At 41.6% G+C, this 13,099-nt stretch overlaps 1 protein-coding gene across 1 annotated transcript; it reads left to right on the top strand.

The window, feature by feature from the left end:
* The first annotated feature begins 404 nt into the window (after positions 1 to 404).
* On the top strand, positions 405 to 12,746 carry snx18a (sorting nexin 18a). Its single transcript, XM_056376014.1, has 2 exons — positions 405 to 2,284; positions 11,223 to 12,746. Exons 1-2 carry the CDS (start codon positions 760 to 762, stop codon positions 11,474 to 11,476), a joined length of 1,779 nt encoding a protein of 592 aa, XP_056231989.1. The 5' UTR covers positions 405 to 759; the 3' UTR covers positions 11,477 to 12,746.
* The last annotated feature ends 353 nt before the right edge of the window (positions 12,747 to 13,099 follow it).

The raw sequence follows: 13,099 nt of genomic DNA, 5'->3' as shown, positions 1-13,099 counted from the left end.
TTTAAGGTGTCACATTGAACCCTGGGAAATTGAGATGGGTATTTTACACTATTTTCTGATGTTTAATTGACCAAACAATTAATTGGGTCATCAGATTAATCGACAATGAAAATAATCGTTAGTTGCAGCCCTAGTGTATATGTTTCATCATTTATCCTGTATTTTTTTGTAAGATTTTACATTAAAAATAAGACCCTCCACTTTTATCTCACAAAACAATTCTTCTTAAATGAGACAAAGACTTCCTCACAGGCTGGTCTGGGCTATGTTTTTGCTATGAAGCACTCAACAAGTCTGGCAAAGCTCTATTGAAGCTCTCACAGGCGGTTGATTTGTGTTGTCTGGGTGGATTGCAGCATCTTGTAGCTCCGCCCTCGATTATCCAGCCTGGTCGACGTGCGGTTGCTGCGCAGCGCGTGAAGGCAGAAGCGTCCAGCTCGGATCGGAGCGAGGCTGGAGGAGCCCGCATAAGCGTTGTTGTAGCGGAAAATACCTTGGCTCCAGGCTCACACACTGCAGCTTCTGCGCCGCAGTTTCCTCTCAGGTTTGGTCAGGAGGAAGGAGCGTGCAGAAAGGGCTATTAAAAAAAAAAAAAAAAAGCTTTTCTCTGACTGTGAGAAGTTTGTACGCGGAGTTTCAAGAGTAGTCTCCTCGGGGCTGACTGAGCTAGCCTGGCTGCCCGCTGCGCTTCCCTCCTGCCCCGGCCAGCCAGCCATAAGTTAGCCCGCTGTCCTGCTCTTCTTCCAGCTGTGGGGAATCATGGCGCTCAGAGCCAAGGCGCTGTACGACTTCAACTCTGAGAACCCCGGGGAGGTGTCGGTGAAGGAGAATGAAATCCTAACTTTGTACAGCGAACAGGACATTGAGGGCTGGTTCGAAGGGGTGAACAGCAAAGGAGAGAGGGGACTGTTCCCCGCTTCCTACGTGGAGATCCTGAGGAACGACGCCGCCTCCACGTTCAACAACAACAGCTGCAGCACATCTGGGGACACTTACCCGGACTCCAGATACGCCAACATCCCACCCGGAGGTTTTGACGGCTCGTATACGCCTCAAAATAATATTGAGAACTTTTCTAAGCCGTCTCCTCCTGGTTTAACCGCTTTCCCAGCCCCTCCACTACAACGACAACAGCAGCAGCAGCATGCTTACCAGCCGCCCAGCCAAGTGAGCGATGATGACTGGGATGATGACTGGGATGACAGCTCTACTGTTGCAGATGAGCCAGGGACGGTAGGAGGACGGTATCATGACTTTGAAGGCAATGGGCCATCCACTTACAGAGTGTCAACATCCTCCATGTCGAGAGGTAATGCACAGCAAGCAAAGAGCTCAGCCACAGTCAGCAGAAACCTGAACAGGTTTTCCACCTTTGTGAAGTCAGGAGGAGAGGCGTTTGTGCTGGGGGAGGCATCAGGTTTTGTGAAGGATGGGGATAAGATCTGTGTGGTGATGGGTCAGTACGGTCCTGAGTGGCAGGAGAACCCGTACCCGTTCACTTGTGCAATTGACGACCCCACTAAACAGACCAAGTTCAAGGGCATGAAAAGCTACATCTCCTACAAGCTGACACCCACCCACACACAAAACCAGGTGAACAGGAGGTATAAGCATTTTGACTGGCTGTATGCTCGGCTGGTGGAGAAATTCCCTGTTATCTCAGTGCCACACATCCCAGAGAAGCAGGCCACAGGTCGCTTTGAGGAGGACTTCATCTCCAAGAGGAGGAAAGGCCTCATATGGTGGATGAACCACATGACCAGCCACCCTGTCCTGGCAAGGTGTGATGTTTTCCAGCACTTCCTCACCTGCAACAGCACAGACGAGAAGGCCTGGAAGCAGGGAAAGAGGAAGGCCGAGAAGGATGAGATGGTTGGAGCCAACTTCTTCCTCACCATCAGCACTCCATCAGCTCCGCTCGACTTCCAGGAGGTCGAGAGCAAAATAGACGGATTCAAGACTTTCACCAAAAGGATGGATGACAGCACCTTGCAGCTCAATGCCACTGTTAATGAGTTCGCCCGCAAGCAGATCAGTGGCTTTAAGAAGGAGTATCAGAAAGTGGGGATGTCATTCAAGGTCCTCAGCCAAGCATTTGAAATTGACCAGCAGGTGTACTCTGCTGGACTCAACCAGGCTATCTCCTTCACTGGGGACGCATATGAAGCCATCGGAGAGTATTTTGCTGAGCAGCCCAGCAAGGATCTCGACCCGATCATGGATTTGTTAGCTCTTTACCAAGGACACTTGGCAAACTACCCAGACATCATCCATGTCCAAAAAGGTAAAATAACAACACTGTCAAACACACTTAATGCATTTGCCACAGACTGATTCATCATTTTGTAAAAGGTTATAAGCAAGTGGGACATAAGGGGGACATATGGACACAGATTGTTGCCAACTTTTAATGTTGTCATTATTGAAAAATTGAACTAAAGAGAAGAAAATTATAAATTATAGACACACAATCAGCATAAACCCAAAGCTTAACCGGACACCAATCAAATCCCTGAACAACACCAGGAGACAAATTTCCCTAAAAACAATGTCTACTGAAATAATTCAAAACCCTGTTGTCCAGTTAAAAGTTCACTAAATATACACAACTAAAATTAAATGATTTGGCCGGTGTACAGTCAACAGGCTTTAAAGTAAAGAAAGAAGTGTGTTTCCTGGCCGTAACAAGATAAACAACATAATTAGCTTCACGCAGTGTTAGTTGTCAGACCTGACAGGAGCTGACTGCAGCCAGGTTACACTTATAGTTTATGTCACTTTGCAAAACAAATAACCAGTGTTTGATCTGGAGAACAGGTTTGCATGCAGCCACTCCTGTTTGTGCCATCTGCTCTATCACATGGGCAGCACCCGTTTAAACTGTGTTTGACTTTCCATGACTGGTGAACTATTAGATATTAGTGTTGTGGAGGTGGAGAATGCCCCACCTTGGTTTGTTTATAACACAGCTGATGTAAAACAGAATGATTGTCCACATGTTTTCTAGTCTTTGTACAGTAAGTCAATGTTAGAATAATCAGGGCCATCCTCCTACATGACCCTAACCCAGTGATTGTTCTCATTGTGTGGCAAAATGTCACGCTCATGAGAGGCAACGCTGTTATGCAAGAGGCGCAGCATTGTAGCACTTGTGTATAGAGAAGCTCTCACTGCTGTTGACCATATGTGAGAATGTGGCACACTGGGCGATCTAATGAGGAAGAGAAAATGATAATCTAAAGGCAACATGCAACTCAAACTGAGCTGTTCTTCCTCTGTTGTACCTGATTGACTGCTTCTGAACATACGTATGTGCCTATATGTGTTCTTTTGTGCTTTCATTTAGAGCATGTCTGCTTTTAAATCACATGAAATTTAAATCTTTATAGTCACTGACAACTGTGAAATTGGAAAGATTTGTACCTGAAATGGGGCCATGCAGGACATGACGTGGGCCTATATACACTTGCAAGATTAGAGGATGATGTGATGTGAACTAATCCTTCTCATTCATGCATTAGGTTCAGTCTCAGTGCTCTGCCGTACTAAAATCACATGTCTCTCAGATCAGGACGGCAAATTAATCTTTTCATCCACCAGTCAGAGTCCCTGCTGGTGTCGTGCATTTCAATTACCAGGTATATGGATCCCAAAAATTGACTTTCCAGCCATAAAGTGATTTAGTAGTGCCACAAATTAAGTTTATCAGTTTGCCGGTGACTCATGTTAACTCCCCACCTTGCCTGTGGACATCTTGGTTTATCATTCGGGTCCCCTACAAACACTGGGACCATTCAGACCACTATAGATGACACTCGGGAAACAGGACAGACAGTGTTTAGGCTGCAGTAGAACACAAACTTCCCAGTCAACTCAAATCAAGTTTGCCACGTAGGCCACACACAGCCCAGATAAGGTGACACAGCAGACTGGCGTGATAAGACCAGCCTGATTCCATAGATTAGAAACTCTGATTTGATACCACACATGTAAGACCTTGCTGCAGGCACAATTTTGAAAAAAAAGATGACAGAGTGGATTGAAACAGGACTCCATCACACAGTGAGACTGGAAACACAACTGATGGGAAAGCCAAGGGCATGCAGCAGATCAAAAGGAGACCCATGTGTCACATATTGAATCTGAAATTACTTGGGTCCCCTTTTTTTTTTTTTTAATGGACTGAGGTTGTTTAGTTCTTCTTTTTATTTTTAAGTCCAGTCAAGCCAATTTTTTCATTAATTCAGTCCTTTTTGCTTTAAAGAAAGAATCTATTCCTGATTTATTTCTGTTAAAATAAATCACAAAAATACATATTCACTCCAGTTTATCCACAGAATATTTGTGTAACCACTCACACTACAAGACCTGTTGTGTCCATATTGTACCAGTATCTGCAAGAGGCTTCATTTATTATGCTGCATGATAGTGACAGAACAGTTATTGTGCCTGTATTATATTAAATAAGTTCCCTGTTTATGACAAATGGCTGCTTGTTACTCAAATTGGTTACATGGTCCCAGGAAGCATCAAATGCAAATACCCACTGCAAAGGTACTTGACATTCACACGGTAAAGTCTACTTATGTTGTCTACTCACCATAAGGTAATTAGGGAGAAAGGCACCTGTATGTGGTTTTTAATGAATCCACAAATACCAATAGCTTAAATTTCATTGTGTGAAGATAATACTGTGCAGCTCATTTTGCGAGTGAGCCTCTCTCTCAGACTCTCATATATGTAATAAAACATTTCCTTTTCCAATCCCTGTTTAAGCCTATCCCATCCGAGACTCGGTTTTAATACGCCTTTCCTGATAAACATCTGAAGGAAATGTCCACAAGGGCTATTCTTCTATTATGAAGTCAGGTTTATTGCTGTCTTCTCCCTGTTAGACACTTGAAGTGAGGCTAGGCCACATCCTCTGTTGTCATGAACTGAAGTACACGTTTCAGAAGTGGTCGCACAGAAACTCGTTGGGCTGAGTAGGTCAGCGGGGACTGAAATTTCCTTGTGTCAGTGCACTAGTTGAGCAATAATCAAGATTTAAAGACAGAGAAATTGTAATGGCAGCTTTAAAAGTACAGGTTGAGGTTAACCAGCTTGGTGTTTTGCCTTATTCAAGAGGCTATCTGTAGGAGAAACATGTCGAAGCATTGCTTATCAGTCTTATCAACAGCTGTATTCCATTTTTAGCTCCTTCTATCCGTCTCATTGGGACCTCAGACTCCAGACAGGTTTTTATTTGTCCCCATGGAAGTGACCAGGGAAATGTGAGCTTTCCCACAGTGGAGCAGTGAACATCAACCTATTGATCTCCACCTCTACAGGGACCACATAAGCCATTAGTGTGCAGCTTGGCAGGGACCATGCTAGCACATGATACTGGCATCATATGTGGCTTTGCTTTTAAGAACTTATTAAACTTAATATCCTTTATTTTTGTACCTTTTTTATTTTTGTTCTAATCTGACATTGTAGCCTTGACAACATTAGGTGTTGTTGTTTTATCTTATTTCAAGCTCTTGTGAAAGAGGAAGGGAGGAGAGGGGTTTCATTAATGCTCGCCGTAAGACTATGTTAAAGATAACTCTGGTTTGCCTAGTGAAAGAGAATCATTACTGCAGATAAGAGAGAGGAGGTAGTTGAATATTAAAACTTTTGCCTTCGTACATCGCAGTCCATAAACGGTTGAGCCATTTATGCAAAACTCACATACACATATGTCTTTTTTAACACCGCCCACATAGTCTTCATTTGTCAATTGTTATATGTAAATGCAGCCATGCTGAAGGTTCTTGTTCAAACACATTCTCAGTGCAGTAATATTGATCTTGTCTGCAGTGCTTCTTAGAGGAAAAACCTGTTGTTGACTTCGGGCCTTTTGTCACTTTATAATAGAGCCCCACCCACCTCGAGGTGAGTTTGCAAATCATGTTTGTATTTAGTAAATAAAGAGGCTCAGACAACAAATCTTTAGGCTGTTTTCAGTCAATACCACACATCTGATGAATGTAATGCAAAGAGGAATATCCTCATCCTCATTTATATACTTATGTTCACAATTGTCATTTAATCAACTTGCTTAAACGCATAGACAGCATACAAAACACCATGTCAACAAAAGCACAAGGCTAGAAGGAGAGGAAAGTAAGCCAAAGCATATCCCTGATGAAATACGGTTAAGTTAATAAATATTTAAATCAGATGAAATGCCTTTTGGCTTGGCCAACTTTGTCCTTATTTTGACTTTGTTTATGTGTTCCCTTTCCTCGTTCATTTTATCTATTCAGCACATTACTAAGAGCTGTGTTTTGTCTGATCTCATCACAGTTTTATCACCACATGAAGTGATAAAACAATGGCAGGCGAGTTAAAGGAAAGCAGTGATTTGCAAGGATGTCAGGTCTTCCTGCTGAGTCAGTCCTTTCAGCTGACACTCCTGTGCAAAACGCTGCAGGTCGGTTTGATATGTTGTTACAGGCTATTTAAATGTCCTCTAATGCACAAATGGATAACCGAGGTGCTGGAGTGATGAGATGGGCATTGCCGCCGGTTGTTCAGGTCACAGGCTCGCAGTAGCTTGGTGTTGTGTAACCAGAGATTACGTAAGAGCTGAAGTGGCTGCCTTCACTGAGCCCAGGAGGGCTCGCTGCCACCTCCATGCACCCAGGGAGGATTTCTTCAGAGGCACTCACTAGGACTTCTTCTTGTTTATGGTGTGACTGCAGTATCCTACAAACACTGTTAATCACTATTAGTGAGTCAGTAGCTCTATATCTTGAATGTCCATAGGTTCATATTAACACAATAGCATTATCGGTGTCCAGTGTCAGTCACTCAGCATTGCTTAATAATTATATAAGGGCGCTGTTGTAATGAAATCAGGTTTTCATTTTTAGTATTACTATTTATTTAGATGTAACACTTTAATACTCTCCAGAAGGTTGTACAGACAGGAGTGTTGGATCACTTTTCACTATTTACAGTGTTGACCTATGAATATATATGGTATTAGCACTGGTACCATGCACGTGTATACAGTATGGTGTAGGTGCTGTTTGCTTATATGAATTTTACCGATGAAGGTCCTAGTACTGAAACACAGTAAATAAAATGACCCATGATGTTTTTGGTTCTTTTATTAATGAGTTATTGTGGCAAAAAGAGACCACCATGTGATATAATATAATATAAGCTTTATAGAATTTTCAAAATCATCCAAACGAATTTTAAAAAGAGATGAAAGTTTTAAAAAGTTTGTTTCTGTTACATTCAACTTGACAATAGTGCTTTAAAAAATAGTCCATTTATTGTTTAGGCAATGGAAAGACATATCATTCTCAACTACTTCATCACATTTGCACATATGTGATAGTCAATGAAATATCTTCAGGTTTTGGACTGTTGCTCTGACAAAACAAAAGTGATTTGAAGATGTGACCTTGGTCTCTGGAAAAATTGTGAGAGGCATTTTTCACTATCATGTTCTAATAGAATAGAATAAACAATCAATTCATTGAGAGAATATTAAGCAGATTCATTTATAATGAAAACAGCTGACATTTGCAGCCGAGCTCACTGTCTTACTAGTGGGTCCCTGTTAGCCACAGGCCTGTGAAATGTACTCGCAGCAGCTGTGAAAATGATGTGGCTCTGTACATTAGAGTTTGCTTACGCTGACACCATCTTCTATGACTGAACTCTTGCTGTCCTCATAAAGTTTCCTTGGTTACAATTATTCCTCTGTAGTCCATTAGTGGGCTTTTAAAATGCAGGAAGCCAGAGAGCTTTAAGGTACAGTAAACACCTTTAGGACTGGCATTTAAAGTCTTTGGACAGCTGTGTTTGTTCTCATCTCTCTTTTTTCCACCCCCTCAGTACCACTGTTCCATCTTTGCTTCTCTTTCTGTCATGTTCAGTCTGTTGTGCATTAGAGGAATTTCAAAGATCTGGGTTAAAGTGCTGCTAAGGGAGCTACAGCCAGAAGGCAAACTGGGCAGATTTGGGAGGAAGAGCAGAGAGATGTCTTTTTGGGGGGATTTTGTCAGCATATTTCTTTGCTCCGTGTGTTGTAATTTATATCCATACATATTGAGTGTTGCGCTTTGTAAAAAAGGAGATAGAAAGGTAGATAAAAGCCAAAAATAGTGTGGGATTTAGATCAGGGGTAAGTCTTCTGTGGTCTCACATTTCAAGAAACAAGAAGGTTGAATCAGACTTTCAACAGGGTGCTGGTGACTAATCGCACATAATGACTAGAAAATCCTGTGACAGGCCAAAACAGGAAGTTCTGTTTTCTGCCTTTAGGGGACAAGTCGCACCTTTACAACCCGCCCTAAAGCCAACGGTCGGAGGATTACATCATCTGTCAGCTTGTTATGCCATGCGCTGAGTTACACTCATCTTAGTACATATTGTCGTTGTTTTGAACAATTACAACATGTCATGGTCAACACTATAATGTCAACGTAACATACGTCAGTGGAGGTTTCTGTGTTTCAAAGTACTGAGTTGACCAACGTTTACCACATAAGCAACGAAAGATCAAACAGATCGACAGGAAGTTTCATTTAAAACATCTCAAGGCTAACTTCTCAGAGAGTAAGGTACCTGAAAAAAAATGATTGAAAAGCTGGAACAAGGAAATGTTGTGCTGTGGCCTCTGGCTTTACCACCTGCATGTGTTTAGAATATCACAAGCGCTGCAAAGTTAATTTTAAAAAAAGGGGAAACATCTTGAAGTTCCTCTTTTTGCCCTACAGATCAATCATTTTTTACAAGAGTCGTGAGAAACAATGAAACATTCCTTAAGCAGACATACATTTACCACCCAAACCAATGTGTCTGTCTGTGGTTGTTCTCTTTGCTTGCAGCTATGGCATGCAAACATTTTTAAGTAGTAAGTTCAGACAGAAGGTCATATCCTGTCAGTTTCGCTACCATTTCAACCTCATACTTATTGCTCATGACATTTATTCCTTTGCTTGGTCAGAAAATGTCAGCTGTTTGATAAGTCCTCTGTCATGAGCTCCTGGTGTTATGACCCTGCCTTCTGCTCCCATCGAACCATCTGTCTGAAAAGTTGTAGGCTAATTTCTTGTTTTGGCACCAGGGTGGCTGAAGGCTTATTCTGCAGCAAGCGAAACTCAACAGTTTTATTTTAAAGTTAGCAACAGCAGTGATAATTGATGTGTGAAAACGGGAGGTTTGAAACCATCATGTCTATCCTCTTATGCCGCAAGAGTCCACCACAGTAACGACAGTAAGTAGCTCTTCCTGGCAATGAGGTTACTTTCAGCTTTGACAATGACGTTACTCTCAGTACAAGTGTGATATGTGTCATTTCTTTTTTTTAAGGTAGTTTATATAGTTATATGGTTTACTTAAATTCAAATACCCTCAAATACAAACACACAGGTCAAAGCAATGTCCAGCAGCTGAACTCATAAAGAGATTGAAACACATCAATAACATCTAAATGACAGTGATTGGAAATATCTGTTTAATAGAATAAACCATCCCTAAAGAGTGCAAACCTTTTTTTTGTCATGCTTTGATAAAATAACGTGTATGAAAAGATCTGAGTCTCTGATTTCAGACACAATCTTCTTATTTCTAGCAGAGGAGAGGTCATTTTGCCAATGAAAACTGCCACTAGCTAGGCAGCTAACTGAGCTAACTTTAGCCACATTGATAACTTGATTGAAAACGCTGTCTCCTGCTGACCTTTTAATGTTTCCAGCAAAGTTAATTAAAACTGAGAATCCTGTAAAAGAGGTCTTATATATGTTCTTGATGGCTACATGACAGCTGACCGTCCCAGGCAAACATCCCCACCAACTGATGATACATAGTGTTATTTCAAAAGAAGGCATGGAAATAAAGAAATAGCATTGTTCTTGTATTGACCGCGCATATGATAAGGAAACATGTAAGATTGAGCTGTTATTTTAACCATGTTTTGCTGCTTAGCTTACATACTTGGATAAGCATGACAGGTTGGCTATGTGCTTAATTGTCCGTATTTTCAAACAGGTTCCCTTTTAATGTTACAAGAGAAATGGCTTGGTGTAAACACTATATCGGATAACAAGTTTGGAGGCTGTCTCTAAAGTGTAAACTTGCCTAAATCCAATAAAGAGGAGGATGGCTGCTAAGGTTACCCTTCACTCTGATATAGTAGTATTAAGGACTGGCACCCAAACAGTGGGGGAACACATACACAGGCTTTTTCTCCCCATATAACTTGTAACCTCACAAAATGTGGTTAGCCAGTGAAATCCTCCTTGGCCTTGGAAATAACCCTCATTCAGGACACTGCAGTAAGCTAGTTAGCTGGACATGCTAACATTTGCAGGTTACATTAAAGGAGATAAACACAGTGTTTGATCTATTACTTTTGCTTCTCACTTTTGTTCTTGACCTTTTGGCTTTGGCTTTGGCTGAAAGACCTACTCTGTCAAGTAACGGTCGCTGATATATGATTGGGTAGTTGCTGTACAGGGGAGGATTTAGCAAATGGTGAATTGCTTGACCATTACATCAGCATTAAAGAATAACTAAATTTTACAAAATAGACTTACTTAGTAGGAAGTGTTGCCCATGTTAATATTATGTCCTTGGAATTGCCAACAACCTTAGTAGATGGTATCAAACTTCCAGCAAAATCCCCTTAAATGGTTGTTTTATAAAAGGCTTTGAAGTGACACAATGTAATAGATATTTTTAGACCTGGCCTCCCTCACATTTTCTAACTATAGACACAGATGTGCCTCTAGTTCTCAGGGAGTTTGGAACAAACTGTTCATGCCAAAAGTCACAACTATTTTCGGTCATTTCCCTTAAGTTATAGATTTACTTAGATTAAGTTGTGTTCTTGTCTCTTATGAGACAAGTTATTTCAATTGTTAATTAACTATTCAGTTAAAGAGATCTGTTAAAGGTTAACTTTAAGGAAATAAGATCTCCTGTCTTAAGGAAGGAGCATTGTCAAAAATGGGGTATGCTTGAGAGCACATCATTTTGGTTAAAATAGCATCTGGGGGATTTCTTCTTTGATTGAACCATGACAAATAAATGGGGCGGGTGTTTTTCTAAATGTAGAGTACTCACTTTCAGGGAGCAGTTTAAAAAGAAAGGTAAACATAATTATAACTGTGATCGTGGAACAAAAAAAGAAATCTTGGTCTAAATTCCTGCTCTGTTTGATTTCCAAACAGGGGCCCTGACGAAGGTGAAAGAGAGCCAGAAGCATGTGGAGGAGGGCAAGATGGACCGGGCACAGGCGGAAGGCATCAACGAGCGCTGCAACATCATCTCTTGTGCCACGCTGGCTGAGATCCAGCACTTCAACCAGATCCGTGTGCGCGACTTCAAGGCACAGATGCAGCACTACCTACAGCAGCAGATTTCTTTCTTTCAAAAGATCACAGGCAAGCTAGAGGAGGCCCTGCAGAAATACGACAACGCGTAAGGGATCACGTGTCTCAGCCGGTCGGTTCAGACCTTGGTGATCAATGGCCATGCACCTCCCTCTAACGCAGACAGTGGAGTTTTGGCAAACAACAGCCAGCACCACACACTGCTGAATGCTGTTCATCCAGCAGGGAGGGACATTCAAGGAGATTACGCTCCAGTAATAATGAAATTTCAAATTCAGGTTTCTGTGTGTGTTGGCCACATTGTTTGGGAACCGGGTGTCCTTATTTAAGAGAGGACATGTAATTTAATGAAGTTAAGCCAACTTGTAACACAAACAAAGGTCTTCTGCCTTTAGATTTCATGAGAATCAGTGATAATGACGGAGCACCACTTGGTCCGGTGCGTGGGTGAATTAAATCTAGTCAATGTTATGACTTGCAGAGAGAGAGAACCTTATATCCGCTGCTGCCTACCCGATGAAGGATTTCATATATCAAGTGTTTTTAGCCTTACAACACTGTTTTTAACTGACTGTTTTTAAGTGACTGCCACTCCAGGAGCAGTGATGCTTGAGTGGCAGACACACTGCCTTCTGGAAACACTCAAGCCCTTCCTGGAATCTCTCTCCTTGGACAAACAGGACGAAATGTTTACAGTCTCCTCGCTGAGCAGCCACTGTCACCACCGTCTCGCTGTGCCTTCTGATTCTGTCTCTCTGGTCATTTTTGTTACTAGTTACTAAAAAAGCTTTATATACTGTATATGTTGAAATATATTCTATTTGTTTTTACAAAGCTACAACTTTTGCAGTCTTTGAAAGAAAAAAAAGATCACTGTGGTTTGAATGAGGGCAGTGTCTTTTATGGGAGATAATATTGTGCTGTTTTTTTGTTTTTTTTTGCCTCAGTGGCTCCAGCATTGATTTTCAACACTCACAGTGTGACAAAATCAGGATCAAGAGAGGATTACCTGCTTTGACAATGGGAACCCATGCCTTACACATGGCACAGCCAGCACCGGTGCTGATTTGCGTAAGCTTGCCGATTTTAATGGACAAGTACGATGGACGCTTACAATGTCGCGATACCTGAGGTTGTGTTGACGAAACGTGGGGGTTTCAGGTTTAGTTTTGGGATAGTGTTCAGAGGCGGGCTGTTAGAGGGTAGAGGGTTCCTCACATGTTTTAATTATGCTGTTATTTTAATAGCACACTTCTAGACGGTTCAACTGTACTGCTGTTTTTAACCTTTATGATATCGGATGCATCATGAAGAGATTAATGTAGAAGCAGAGATGCAAAATAAATTCCTCCTTCACAGAAAGCTGTTTGTTGGTCCTGTGTGTTTTATCAAGTACTTCATACATATATATATATATATGTATATATGTGTGTGTGTGTGTGTGTGTGTGTGTGTGTTGTTCATTTGATTAGACTAAATATGTCTAATATAACTGGGAAAACGGCAATACAAATTGTGTGTGCTGATAGGTTAATTTGCTTTTTAACAGTCCTTCAAAGTGCCTCAGAGACACACTATAGAAATTATGCGACCCATGTAATGTAGTCACCTTACCATTTCATAGTGGCAGCAAGACAAAGAGTGCAAACTGTACGGATCTGCAGGTTTCCTTGGAGGTGTTCCCTTCCCTCGAGGATGTGGCGTGCCGTGTCAGT

This window comes from Seriola aureovittata, chromosome 5 (assembly GCF_021018895.1).
Source record: "Seriola aureovittata isolate HTS-2021-v1 ecotype China chromosome 5, ASM2101889v1, whole genome shotgun sequence".
Lineage (NCBI taxonomy): Eukaryota > Metazoa > Chordata > Actinopteri > Carangiformes > Carangidae > Seriola > Seriola aureovittata.
Note: the sequence above shows the minus strand (reverse complement) of the source record. Positions and strands in the feature narration are given on the sequence as shown.

Excerpts from the sequence above, each read along its gene's own strand:
- snx18a (XM_056376014.1), top strand. The coding sequence starts at position 760 with ATGGCGCTCAGAGCCAAGGCGCTGTACGACTTCAACTCTGAGAACCCC. Across the intron at positions 2,285-11,222 it reads CATCATCCATGTCCAAAAAG|GGGCCCTGACGAAGGTGAAA; the intron begins GTAAAATAACAA and ends ATTTCCAAACAG.